This window comes from Aquarana catesbeiana, linkage group LG09 (genome assembly GCF_042186555.1).
Source record: "Aquarana catesbeiana isolate 2022-GZ linkage group LG09, ASM4218655v1, whole genome shotgun sequence".
NCBI lineage: Eukaryota > Metazoa > Chordata > Amphibia > Anura > Ranidae > Aquarana > Aquarana catesbeiana.
In genome coordinates, this window is record NC_133332.1 from 280013251 (window position 1) to 280025819 (window position 12569).

At 44.0% G+C, this 12569-nt stretch overlaps 1 protein-coding gene across 1 annotated transcript in view; it reads left to right on the forward strand.

Annotated features, from left to right (window-relative positions):
• The window catches only part of NR6A1 (nuclear receptor subfamily 6 group A member 1), a 149690-nt gene that overhangs the window by 30526 nt on the left and 106595 nt on the right, over window positions 1–12569 (forward strand). The window contains exon 2 of the mRNA XM_073600981.1: window positions 11736–11770. Coding sequence (XP_073457082.1) covers window positions 11736–11770 — 35 coding nt within the window. The remainder of the gene's footprint in view (window positions 1–11735; window positions 11771–12569) is intronic.

Below are 12569 nucleotides of genomic sequence, written 5' to 3' on the forward strand. Positions count from 1 at the left end.
AACTGTGTGTTGAAACAGCCACATTTAATCTTAATCTGTGACAAGGTGACAAGACAGGAGCCAAACTGAGAGACAGGGAAAGAGTGTTGTCACCCTATAAGAGGATGTGCCCAAACAAAAACCTTGATGGCAGGATGGCCAGATATAGTGGGTCATTTATTATTTTAATGCATAGAATGTATTAAGGTAAAAAAATGTTTAGGCTTTAGAACCACTTAAAGCTAGTTTTATGTGAAAATACTGTAGATGATTTCTTAGCACGTAAATTGTTTTGTTTTTTGTTTTTTTTGCCTTGAGTCCATATTGCTCCTGTGTAGTTGGTATATAGACTGTTTGGAATATAATAATCAAACTTTATCTTAATGTACCCATGTGTTAGGTCATGTTATATTGTCTGGTATATATGGTATAGCTATATCTGCTTGTAAGTATATAGTGTATAGGGAAACAGCAGCTTTCACAGTTCATCAGTAGCCACTAAAATTTTGAATAATTAAGGTGAAAAATTCAGTTGCAGAATTCTAAACTGTATGGGTTATGTGGCCAACTTATAGCTTTCCAAAATGTGGTTTGTGCACTTGTGCAGGTAGGTTAAGACACTAAGTTGTTCGGGAGCATGACCGGATGTGAGCCAGGGAAGTCGCACAGCTCCCAAGCTCTGCACTGCTACTCATCCTAAACGAATCCTACCAGTATCTCTTTTCATCCTGCTTTGGTGAATCAACGGATTATACACCCGCCGATCCTCCCATGTCGTCTACCAAGTCACGTGCCCGTCGCACACCGGCGAGTACTTGTGCACGGGCCGCGGTGGCCATCTTGCCTACGAGGACTCAGATTCACACCATGTTGGCATGCACACAAATGGCTGCTCCTGAAGCTGCCACTGGGGAACCCTCTCCTGCAGATATCCTGCCAGCTATAACAGCATGCAAGGATGCTCTTACTGAGAAAACTGATTATGTCTCCACTTACACAATGATCTCGACAAGTTTCGGTCCCACTTGTCAAAAGCTAAGGACCGACTCTCTCAGGTGGAGGATGTGGTTAGTTCAGTTTCCACTGAATTGCATGCCCTACAGCTGCAAGTTAAAGCTCTTCAAGAAAAGGCAATTGACTTTGAGAATCGCCTATGCCGCAACAACGTCAGAATCCTTGGGCTTCTGGAGCAGGCGGAGGGAGCAAAACCTGCTGAATTCGCGGAGACCCTCCTGGCGGCTGTTCTGGGCCTGAAAACTCTGCTGCTGATGTTTGTGGTGGAGCGAGCACACAGAGTCCCGCCTGTTAAACCTGTACCTGTCGCTCCTCTGAGACTATTCCTTCTCTGGCTGCTAAACTTTGGAGGTCAGGATTTAATCCTGGCGGCTGCCAGAACCAAGCCAGACCTCCAGCATGACAATGTTAAAATTTCCAATTTCCATTTTCCCGGATTATTCCCCGGAGGTTCAGCTTCGAGAACGCAGTGTCAAATACAGTTTACTGTTCCCGAGTAAGCTGAGTGTGGTTGATTTTTGGTTCTTTGACAATTCAGACGTGGCTGCAGTCTGGTTGGATGCTCACTAAGAGGCTCGGCTGGGTCGTTGTGCCTGGAGCCTTTAATCCTGATATTGGACCTCTTCACCCTCCTCTCCGGCACGCAAGTGCTTGTTGTGGATGTTGGTTTCACAGGAGCTCATCTGATAACTTTGATTTATTTTTCCTTTTCTCTCATTTTTTTGTCAAATCTTACTTTATTTGGAGATTTCTGCCTCTCGGGCCCTGCGGTTGGTGAGCCTTTAAGACTTCTCAGGCCTGTTGGCTACTAACTTTTCCCATCCGGGACCTCCACCGAACTGGTGGACTATTTCTGGTTATTTTTCAAGGTTTATGGTCAAATCCGCTGCTTCCTGGGCCCAGTTTTTTTGCCTTGGTGCAATGTCTGGGTAGGCCTTAGTGGATCTGAGGAAGAGGCTAGTCGTCGAAATGCATTAGCCTATTGGATCATTGCCATCTCCTATGATATGATGCAATGTGGACTTAATTACCCTGTACTAGGCAATGTTATATTTGTCATCTTGTGAGTATACTACTTACCATTTTTTACATTAATAAAGCAATGGTTTTAGTATAATGCACTAGGTCTGTGCGCCCTCTCTGTCTCTTTGTGCTTTTAGTTGTTCCAGACTACCCCAGTCTTTAGAGGGCAGCAAGATCAAATGCATCTATACAAGTCAGGACTGAGATATAGCCTACATACATTGTATGGGTCCACTCCCGAGCGCAGGAGTTATTTTGTTTGTGTGTGGGTAGGCCTTAGGGCCTGGGGTTTTTTCTTTGGTCTATACACAAAATATTTTTTCTAGTTTATTCTACGGTGTGTTGGCTTGTGGCCTTTTTGCTGCCCTCTAGGTCCCCGCTTCCTCCTCCCCTTGGTTGACCTATCACCTACACTCTGGACATCCCATGACCGTTAAGGACGTGACCAGTCTTACAATCCTATCATGGAGTATCTAAATGCTCTGATATTTAAATATATCAAGTCCCATTCTCCACAATTACTGGTGCTCGAGAAGCCATGGGTACAGAAGGCATTTCACGCCACGTATTCGAACTATGCCAGGGAGTGTCTGTGCTGATCCGCAAGTAATTTCCTTGTGTGGTGGATGCAATACACACAGACCTTTTTGGCAAATTTGTAATGGTATTTTTGTGGGCATGGGACAAACGTGTTTGTATCAGTGTATATACCATGCCCCTTCTCCGATGCAGTTCTTCATACTGTTCTACATAAGATATCTCCCTATTGTCCTGCTAAACTCCTTATCATGGGGGACTTCAATGCTACCCTATCCTCAGCACTAGGTAGGCCACCTCCCTCTAAGACTACTTCAGGAGACCTTGGGGTCTGGGCACAGGCTGCAGATTTGACAGAGGTATGGCATTGGAAAAGCCCTTCTATTAAGGCTTATGCTTGCTTTTCCATGCCAAAAAAAACAGCATACCACATAGACCTGGCCTTTGCGAATCCCTCTTTGTTGGCGGATGTCCAAGGGGTTGAGTATCTACCAACCAGCCTGTCTGACCACTGCCCACTGATTCTAACTGTTCGCTCCTGGGATTCTCCCAATGTGTCCTTATGAAGATTGGGACCTCCATAGATCTCTCATCCTAAGGCCATCAAGGATGTCCCTAAGGCTATTGAGACCTATTGGCATTTGAACGAGGGGTCCACCTCTCTGGGTTTTGTGTGGGATGCTTTTAAGGCATATGTCAGGGGCCGATATATCTCTCTTTGCAGCCATTCACACCGAACAGGCCTCTGAGGCCTCTACTGTACAACAGGTGGTAGATGATAGGGTCGCGTCCCATGCACACTATCATACTCCAGCAGATTTTTACAGTTTAGAGGAGGCACGGAGAGAATTGCAACTGCACATGGTGGGAGGTTACTAAACTGGATCTACAGCACAATGGATAACTGTTCTTTGAACAGGGAGACAAAAACGGTCGATTTTTGTCCGTGCTTGCTCAGCACGATAGACCTGTCACACTCATCTCTGAGATTCGCTCCTCAGGTGGCTCTATTGTCTCTTCCACTGAGGCGATATTACAAGAGTTTTTAAATTATTATAGCCAGTTGTTCACCTCTTCCTTGCCTTCTGATTTTGTGGCCTCTTGCCATATGGATCTTCTAGACCCTTTGGCACTGGGCTGGCTCTCAGATGGGGGTAGGGAGCTCCTAATGCGTCCCATGACAACTGAGGGGGTGCTATTCACAATTTCTCAAAATTTTACCAAAGCTGCTAAATACTAGGCTCAGAAGGGTGACAGGGTCTCTTAAAGACTCCGACCAGACAGGATTCATGCTGTGCCGGTCTATGGATATCAATATTCATAGACTTTTTACAAATATTCATGCTCAACACCTTCAATCTGGTACCAGGTTTGTGGCCTCACTTGACGTGGAGAAGGCATTTGACACAGTCAAGTGGCCATGCCTATGGGAAGTGCTTTGTAGAATGGGTTTGCCACTCTGATTTATTCAATGGCCTCGTACCCTGTACTCTCAACCCACTGCATAAATTAGACTTGGAGGTTGTCTTTCAGCTCCTTTTCAATTATTTTGTAGCACCAGACAGGGCTGCCCGCTGTCTCTGACCCTATTTGCCCTTGCAGTTGAACTCATTGCGGAGGCCCTCCATACATCTTCTGATGATTTAGGACTCCGGGTGCACTGGGTGGAGTAGTGGGTGGCTCTGTATGTCGACGACCTCTTGCTCTTTTTACACAATGCTGGTCCCTCCCTCTCCGGAGCGCTTCGGATCTTGAATAATTTTAATTAAATTTTAATTTTGAATAAGTTTAATTTAATTAACTTCCACTGGCCTTTGGGTCAATTGGAACAAGTCTATTTTGTTCGCCATTGATGATGGTTATTGTCTCTTGCAGGGCATCAGGCTATACTACCTTTAATTTAACACCTGTATTGCAGGAGGTTAGGGCTAGGTTGAGGGCATGGGGCAAGTAGCCATGGTCTTTGTTCGGGTGCGTAAACCTAATCAAAATAAAAATACTCCCTAAATTTACGTACTTGTTTCGTCACTCCCTGCACTGGATCCCCAAATCTTTCTTTACCCAACTAAACCAAATGTTTTCTTCCTTTCTTTGGGGTCCACCGATACCACAATACATTCACTACCTAATGAGGCTGCCTCTACATGGGGGGCTGGCATTCCCTGATATATTTTCTGGCCATGCAGTTGGTGATGGCACATTGGTGGCTTCAGCCTGATATTTTCAACTCCTGTACAATACTAGGGGTTGCCTAGAGGCTTTATAGTCTCTTCCCTTTTGCTGCCTTAATGCCCTGTAGCCCCTTACTCCCTCTATGCGTTCCATACTTAAAGCATGGAATTTAGGATTGCGCCTGGAGTCCTGGGCTTCCACAACTTGGTCCCCACATAAATCACTTTGGAACAATCCCAATTTACAACATTTTTTTGCTCTGCCGTACCCACAGGCTTGGATTAAATACAGGATTAAGTCCATCTCACATATTGTGGAGAACAGGACAGCGATGCCTTTTCATTGCTTTTGCTCCAACTATAATGTCCCTTCACACTACTGCTTTCACAGCTGCAGCTTGCTCATGTCGTCTTGCCCAGTTTTCTTCTCAAGTAATACAGGTCAAGTGTTCTTCTCATGCTTGCACTCCCAGATTTGTCTACTCTCCAGCAAAAATGACTATTACATATTTCAAATATGGAAGATGAGGACTGGACAGATGTGGGAATCCTTTTAAGCATCAAGTCTCTTTAAGCGATCGTTTGATTCAATTTAAGATCTTACATAGAGCTTACTACACACCTCACAGGCTTCATCGCGCAGTCCCACTGTCTCTTCAGCCTGCTGGTAGTGTGATCAAGATGTGGGGGACTTCTTCAATATCTTTTGGACCTGCCCGATAATCCAGGTGTACTGGGCTGCTGAGGTGGCCTGAGGTGGCCTGAGGTGGCCTTCATGATAACTCATGATAACTCAAATAACTCAGGTTTCATTCAGCCGCCTCACTAACACAAATGCAGGGTAGAGCTATACTCTGGCTATTGCTGTTTTATGCCGTGAAGGCCATTACCCTACATTGGAAAAAAGCCTAGGGCTCCCTCTATTGTTTACTGCAAACAACTTTGCAATTGCTGTTATATAAAGCCACCTATGTAAAAAGAGGTTGCACATATACAAATTTGACAACTTTTGGACAAAATGGTTGGAAGATATTAATACTGTAAGTAAGCCAGAGTTCCGACATGAACCAAGGGTTAGGAGGTATAACTACTTCTTGAGTAATCCTGACTTCGAAGGGGGCCTGTGGTAAGATGATATCAGTGTTATCCGATATGGGCAATAACGAGTCATCTATGTACACACCTCTCTTGTTGTTTTATTAGTTTTTGTTTATTTTGCTTACCTCTTCTCTTAGTATTGTAATTTGTTGTATCAGTTTTTGTGCGGGTTAGTCTGCCCCTGCGCCAGCTGGGCCCTGCTTTTGGATCTTTTGTTTGTCCATAAATCTAATAGAGATTGTTTTTAAAAAAAAGACAATAAATCATTCAGTTTTGACCAAAATTTGAATGGCTGACTCAGTTACACGTGCCTCCACCATGCTTTTACATCAAATATGATACTGTATGGGCACCTTATATTTCATATTTTGTATTTTTGGGCTAGGTATACCGATGCAAGATACAGGCCTTCATTCCTGTAAAAATAGCAGGTAGTTTTGGGCAAGCAATTAATGTGGAGGACTTGAGGCAGACCATTTTCTAAGCTTCCATCTCTATTGAGACATATTGCTCAATACAGTCCTTACAAAAAAGGAACACAAGGAGGCGCCAGCTAAGTGCAGCATTAATGGTTTTTTTACTGTTAAAAAGCCAAATGCAAACTCACAGAAATATAAAATCAAAGAGCTTATCTGTGAGGAAACCAAATACAATGTTCCAGGATGATTTGAGGATTTATCCAATAGGGGTCTCGAAACACCTCACCATAGCAACCAGCGCGCCCCAGGCGTGACATCACATCCTGCCTTCTGTCTCACAGTGGCTCTCCTCACCTCCTGAAACATTGGACTTGGTATCCTAACTGACTACACGCTGTTTGCTGTCACAAACGGCTCTTCTGGTGGACGGCTTCCATCCAATGTGGCACGGCTGCAGATATGCTTTTTGATTTTATATTTCTGTGAGTTTGCATTCGTTTTTTTAATAGTAATAAACCCATTGATGCTGCATATAGCTAGCGTCCCCTTGTGTTCCTTTTTTGTAATTTCAGAGATTTATTCCTGTCTCCGGTGGAGCTGCCTACTGAATTGCAACACCCTTCATATGGGATTTTATGAATTACCTATGCTACACAAGCATATATTTACATTTACCGGGGCGGGGGGTGGGTGGGTAGAGGCTAACTCGTGTGAATGGTGCATTAGCATTTGTTTGTGCCACAATTTCAATTGTTTGTCAATACAGTCCTTCAGTATCTGATTCCGGTAAATTACCATACAGTGCACGTGACTGGAACATGCTTCTTTTAATGCATCCTTTTCATGCTCATGTCAACAAGGCCTTCATGTTTTGTAGATAAAGGCTATATGTTAATTTAAAGGCAATTAACTGTCTCTGTTCTGTGTTAGGCCTCGTTTAGATGGGTGATAAAAATAGGTATTTGAGGCGCGGTTTTACTGCCCACCCCTAACTACCAAGCAGCAAGTTAAAGTGGCTGCCGACCATGTTGGTATACACAACCATGGTTTCCACACACCACAACAGGTCATGTTTGGCAGGCAGTACCACTGCTAAATCTTCAGCATCCCTGTTAATCTTAACACTCCCGCTTCTTCTAAATTTCTGAACCTAACCTCCTCTTTTGACCTGAAACAATGGGCAAACGCTTCTACTCTGTTGGCAACTGCCTTGACCTCATATTCTCCTACCTATGCACTCCACGCAACCTCTCCAACATTCCCTTTCCTCTCTATGATCACCACCTCATTAGTTTCACTCTTCTTGTCTTCCTCCTCTTTGCCTTCCAAACTACCAAACAATTACCTATACCTTCGCCATCTTAACCCTTCTCTTCTTTTTTCTGCTACAGACTGTCTCTCTATACCAAAATCTCATCCTTGTCCTGCCTCAACCTGGTTCACTGTCATCCACCCTGGATACCTTGGCGCCCCCCTCACTATGCACAGAATCAGGCCCTGACCGCTACAACCCTGGCAGACAGACATTACCAGAAGCCTCAATATGAGAGCCATGCTCTTGAGCATCTGTGGCGTAAGACAGTCACAGCAAGATTTCAGCCAATATAAATCTGCTGTCCAAAAATACCATTCCTGTCTCCACGCTGCCAAACAGACTTTCTTTATCACTCTCACGCAGTCCCCGTCAACTCTTTTCTACCTTTTAATGCTCTACTTCGTCCACCATTAACTCCACCCACTAACTTACTCAATGCCCAGGAGATTGCTAATCACTTCAAAAATAAGATTGACTCGAACTCCTCCACTCTACAGATATCTCCCTCACTTTACACTATTTGTCCTCCTGTACAATCAAAACTTATTTAACCCAACTACTACAGAGGAAGTCAATAAACTTTTTTTCTAACGCCCACCTAACCTCCTGCCTGCTGGACCCCGTGTCTTCTCAAATCTATGGTCACCCTCTGACTCTATCCTACACTCCTTTAACTCATATCTTTAACCACTCCCTCTCTACTGGCATCTTCCCCAACTCTCTGAAACATACACTAGTCACTCCCATACCAAAAAAGGCCTCACTGGACCCCACCAATCTTAACAACCTAAGACCCATCTCCTTACTCCCTTTTGCCTCCAAACTCCTTGAACGTTTAGTCTACAACCGACTGAGCGACCATCTCATTGAGTATAACCTTCTTGATCCCCTTCAGTCTGGATTTCGTCCACAGCACTCCACAGAATCTGCTCTCCTAAAACTCACAAAGACTTACTAACAGCTAAAGCCAACAGTCATTATTCCGTACTCTTACTCTTGGACATCTCCGCTGCCTTTGATACAGTTGATCAACCCCTCCGCCTCAAAAAAATAAATTTGCTTGGTATCCATGGCCGTGCTCTTAGTTGGTTTGAATCTTACCGCGTCGCTTACAACTCGACTTCCTCCTCTCCAAAACCTCTTACCGCTGGGGGTCCCCCAAGGTTCTGTCCTTGGACCTCTGCTATTCTCGATCTACACATCCTCCCTGGGTCAGCTGATAGTCTCCCATGGCTTCCACTACCATTTATATGCCGATATAACCCAAATCTATCTCTCTACCCCTCAGCTCACCCCATCAGTCTCCTCACACATCACTGATTTACTAACAGACATATCAGCCTGGATGTCACACCACTTCCTCAAACTGAATCCATCTAAAACCGAGCTCATAATATTTCCTCCCCCACGTGCCCCTTCCCGACTTCTCTGTCAGGATCAATGGCACAACTATCAGTCCGTCCCCACATGCCAGGGTGCTAGGGGTAACCCTAGACTCTGAACTGTCCTTTCAGGCCCACATCCAATCCCTGTCCAAAACATGCTGCCTTAGCCTCCGCAACATCTCTAGAATAAGCCTCTTTTTAACCAATGACGCCACCAAGCTTCTAATCAACTCCCTGGTCATCTCTCGCCTCGACTGCAACTCACTCCTCATTGGAGTAGACTTACATACACTATCCCCATCAGTCTATATTGAATGCTGCTGAAATACTCATCCACCTTACCAACCGTTCAGTGTCTTCCACCCCTCTATGCCAATCCCTGCACTGGCTTCCACTCACCCAACAATTAAAATTCAAAGTACTAACAATCATTTACAAAGCCGTCCACAACTCTGCCCCCAGCTACATCACTAACCTAGTCTCAGAATACCAACCAAGCCGCTCTGGTCCTCCCAAGACCTCCTGCTCTCTAGCTCCCTTGTCACCTCCTCCCATGCTTGCCTACAGGATTTCTCCAGAGCTTCTCCCATCCTTTGGAACTTCCTACCCCAATCTGTCCCACTGTCCCCAAATCTATCCATCTTTAGACGATCCCTGAAAACCCTTCTCTTTAGAGAAGCTTATCCTGCTTCTAATACACTGTTTTACTTTCTCCATCAGCTCATCCCCCACAGCTATGACCTTTTGTATCAATTGACCCTCCCTCCTAGATTGTAAGCTCTAGTTGCTGTGGTATGTAAAGAGCCTGGCATTGCCCCTTCTCACCTCCTAGGCCTCGTTAAGCCCGTACACACGGGCAGAATGTCAGGGTACATTTCCCGGTACAAAAGATACTGGCTGACATTTTGCCCGTGTGTACGTCAGTCCGTCTGGCTGGCTTCTGTCGCACCTGCATGCTGGAAAACCAGCAGCCAACTGATTCCCGATCAGTGCTCTCAGCCATGAACAGAGGGCTGCCTGTCAGAACACAACAGCTCAGCGGGGGAGATCACTGGACTAACCTTGCATGGTTGGTACAGTGGCTCCCGACCAGAGCTGTCAGTTTTTTTTTTTCATGGAAGCCGCGTGTTTGCACGAAAAAAAAACTGTAGTGTGTACCTAGCTTTAGTGGTTAATGACCTGTCCCATTATACCATTACCAGTGAGTTATAAGTGAGCTATTGGAGAGGGTTGGGTCAAGAGCTAGACCAGAAAAGCTGGTTGATATCTACACCCCTGGATTCAGTGGACTTGTAGTATTCTACAGGAAATATTACTTGGTTCAGGCAGCCCCTTGAGTTGACCATTATACTATGTGGTGGTGTTTTTTTTTTTTATGTGCGTAGGTTTGCTTTCTAAATGTAAATTTTTATATTACTCTTCGTGTGATCGGGCATGATACCATAGCATCAAGTCTTTTAGATATGCAAGAATGGCCTCAAATATCAAGGTTAAACTGACTGGTTTACATATTAAAGCCAAGGGATCATAGAGAGGTCAATGGTAATGCAGCCTCACTCCACCCAACACTTTGCAATATAACACAAGGAGTTGCCATTAAAATGCAGGGAAAGGAGAGAGCATGGGGTCATGTAATCAATAGGGCCTTGGGAGTCCTTAATAGGGTCAGCTGGAATTCCTGCAGGGCCTTGTAAAATCCACAGATTGTTATCCTCTTTTTTTTTTTTTTTTTTTTTCCACTGCCAGGTTCTGAAGAATGCAGTTGCTGATGATACCGTAACACTCACTGACTTGTTCAAAGAATCTTTTACTTTTGTATAACTGTATTTTATTTATAAATATGTTTTATACACGCACCTAAATACGTAAACTAGTGGAGTCATGCATCAAATTTCATATCATATAATTCTATCAATTTCAATATTGTAAAAATTCTAAAACATCTAGTACAATGACTTGTTTGAAATTCATTTTACATTTTATATACACATTTTTAATTTATGTTTGTACGCTACATATTTAGGTGAATGTAGGTATATTAGTGGATCCACAAATGAAAACTGTTGTGAAACTTAAACACGTAACCAATCAAATTTCAAAACTTTATTTTTACTTAATAATAAATTATGAAATATACTTCACACATGCTCACCTTGGTCAGATTTGATTAAATGTAAATGCCTTTATTCACTTCTAATGATGTCATACTCTTAATGATGAATTCAAGGTCACATGCAATGGGTGTCTCTGTGTGGTTGAATCCAGGAAATGCAGTTACACCGGGCAGTTATATCTTGGTGCTGTGTTTACTTGAATTGGGTACACCAGTTTCTGTTCAAAGTGTTTTACCATCCCTACCATATATACAAACACAGTATTATTATACAGGATTTATATAGCGCCAACAGTTTGCGCAGCGCTTTACAACATGACGGCAGACAGTACAATTATGATACAATTCAATACAGGAGGAATCGGAGGGCCCTGCTCGTTAGAGCTTAGTGTGATTTGTGGAGAAAACTGGAAAACCTGTGTAAACTTAATGCAGACTGTGTTCTGGTGGAAATCAAAAAGTTGGTACAGTTGGAACTGTCTGTGGACTTTTGAATTTTATAAACCAACCTTAATTTTCCATAATATAATATAAAGTTTTCCCTGGCTCTATCCCTGCCTCATACGACAGAGTGGGCCGAAGCTGCTTCCCTCTCCTCGGCTGTTTACATGTACACAGGAGCCGGAGGAAGGACACTGATCTGAGGTCTGTTGTTAAGCTTATATTATTTTATGTATATAGATGGACTGAGGAGGAGGACAGTGATCAGGAAAAAGGTAAAAAGCCCCCCCCCAGCACATTTCCGACCTCCACCTCTCTACTAGCACAAGTGGAAGGGGAGGGGGTCAGTGCTGTGGGGAAGGGGGGGGGTCAGTACATGGTGGGGGGGGGTCTGTACTGTGGAGGGTCTGTAGTGTGGGGGTCTGTACTGAAGTGGGGTATGTACTGAGGGAGGGGGGTCAGTACTGTGAGGGGGTCTATATTGAGGGGGGTACGTACTGAAGGGGGGGTCTATATTGAGGGGGGATACGTACTGAGGGAGGGGGTCTGTACTGAGGGAGGGTGGTCTATACTTAGTGGAGAGGGAGGTACGTACTGAGGGAGGGGGTCTATACTTAGTGGAGACGGGGGTCCATACTGAGGAAGGGGGGTCATTCACCCGACAAATCACTCGCGCCGCAGAAATACCGTCATGGTCATGTAAATATGGCCCATGATGGCTATGAATACGGCTCAACACAAAATCGTAAACTTACATAAAAATGTTGATTTTTTTATTTTCGAATTTTCTTGTTAAAATGCATTTACACTTTACGAACACATGCGGCTGAAGAAAAATGTGAGTGTCTCTTTACTGGACTTTTATAAGTTTTATCTTCCCTAAGGAAAATATCCCACTCTTCACAATCACATCTTATTCATGTCATCCGTTTTTGGCAGCACCTATATCTGTGAGAAACTATTTTCAAGGATGAAGCACATGAAGGAAAAAATTAGAGCCAAAATATCTGATGAGCACATTGAGAATTGCTACTATATTCACCAAACCGGATACCAATGCGTTAGTTTATCAAA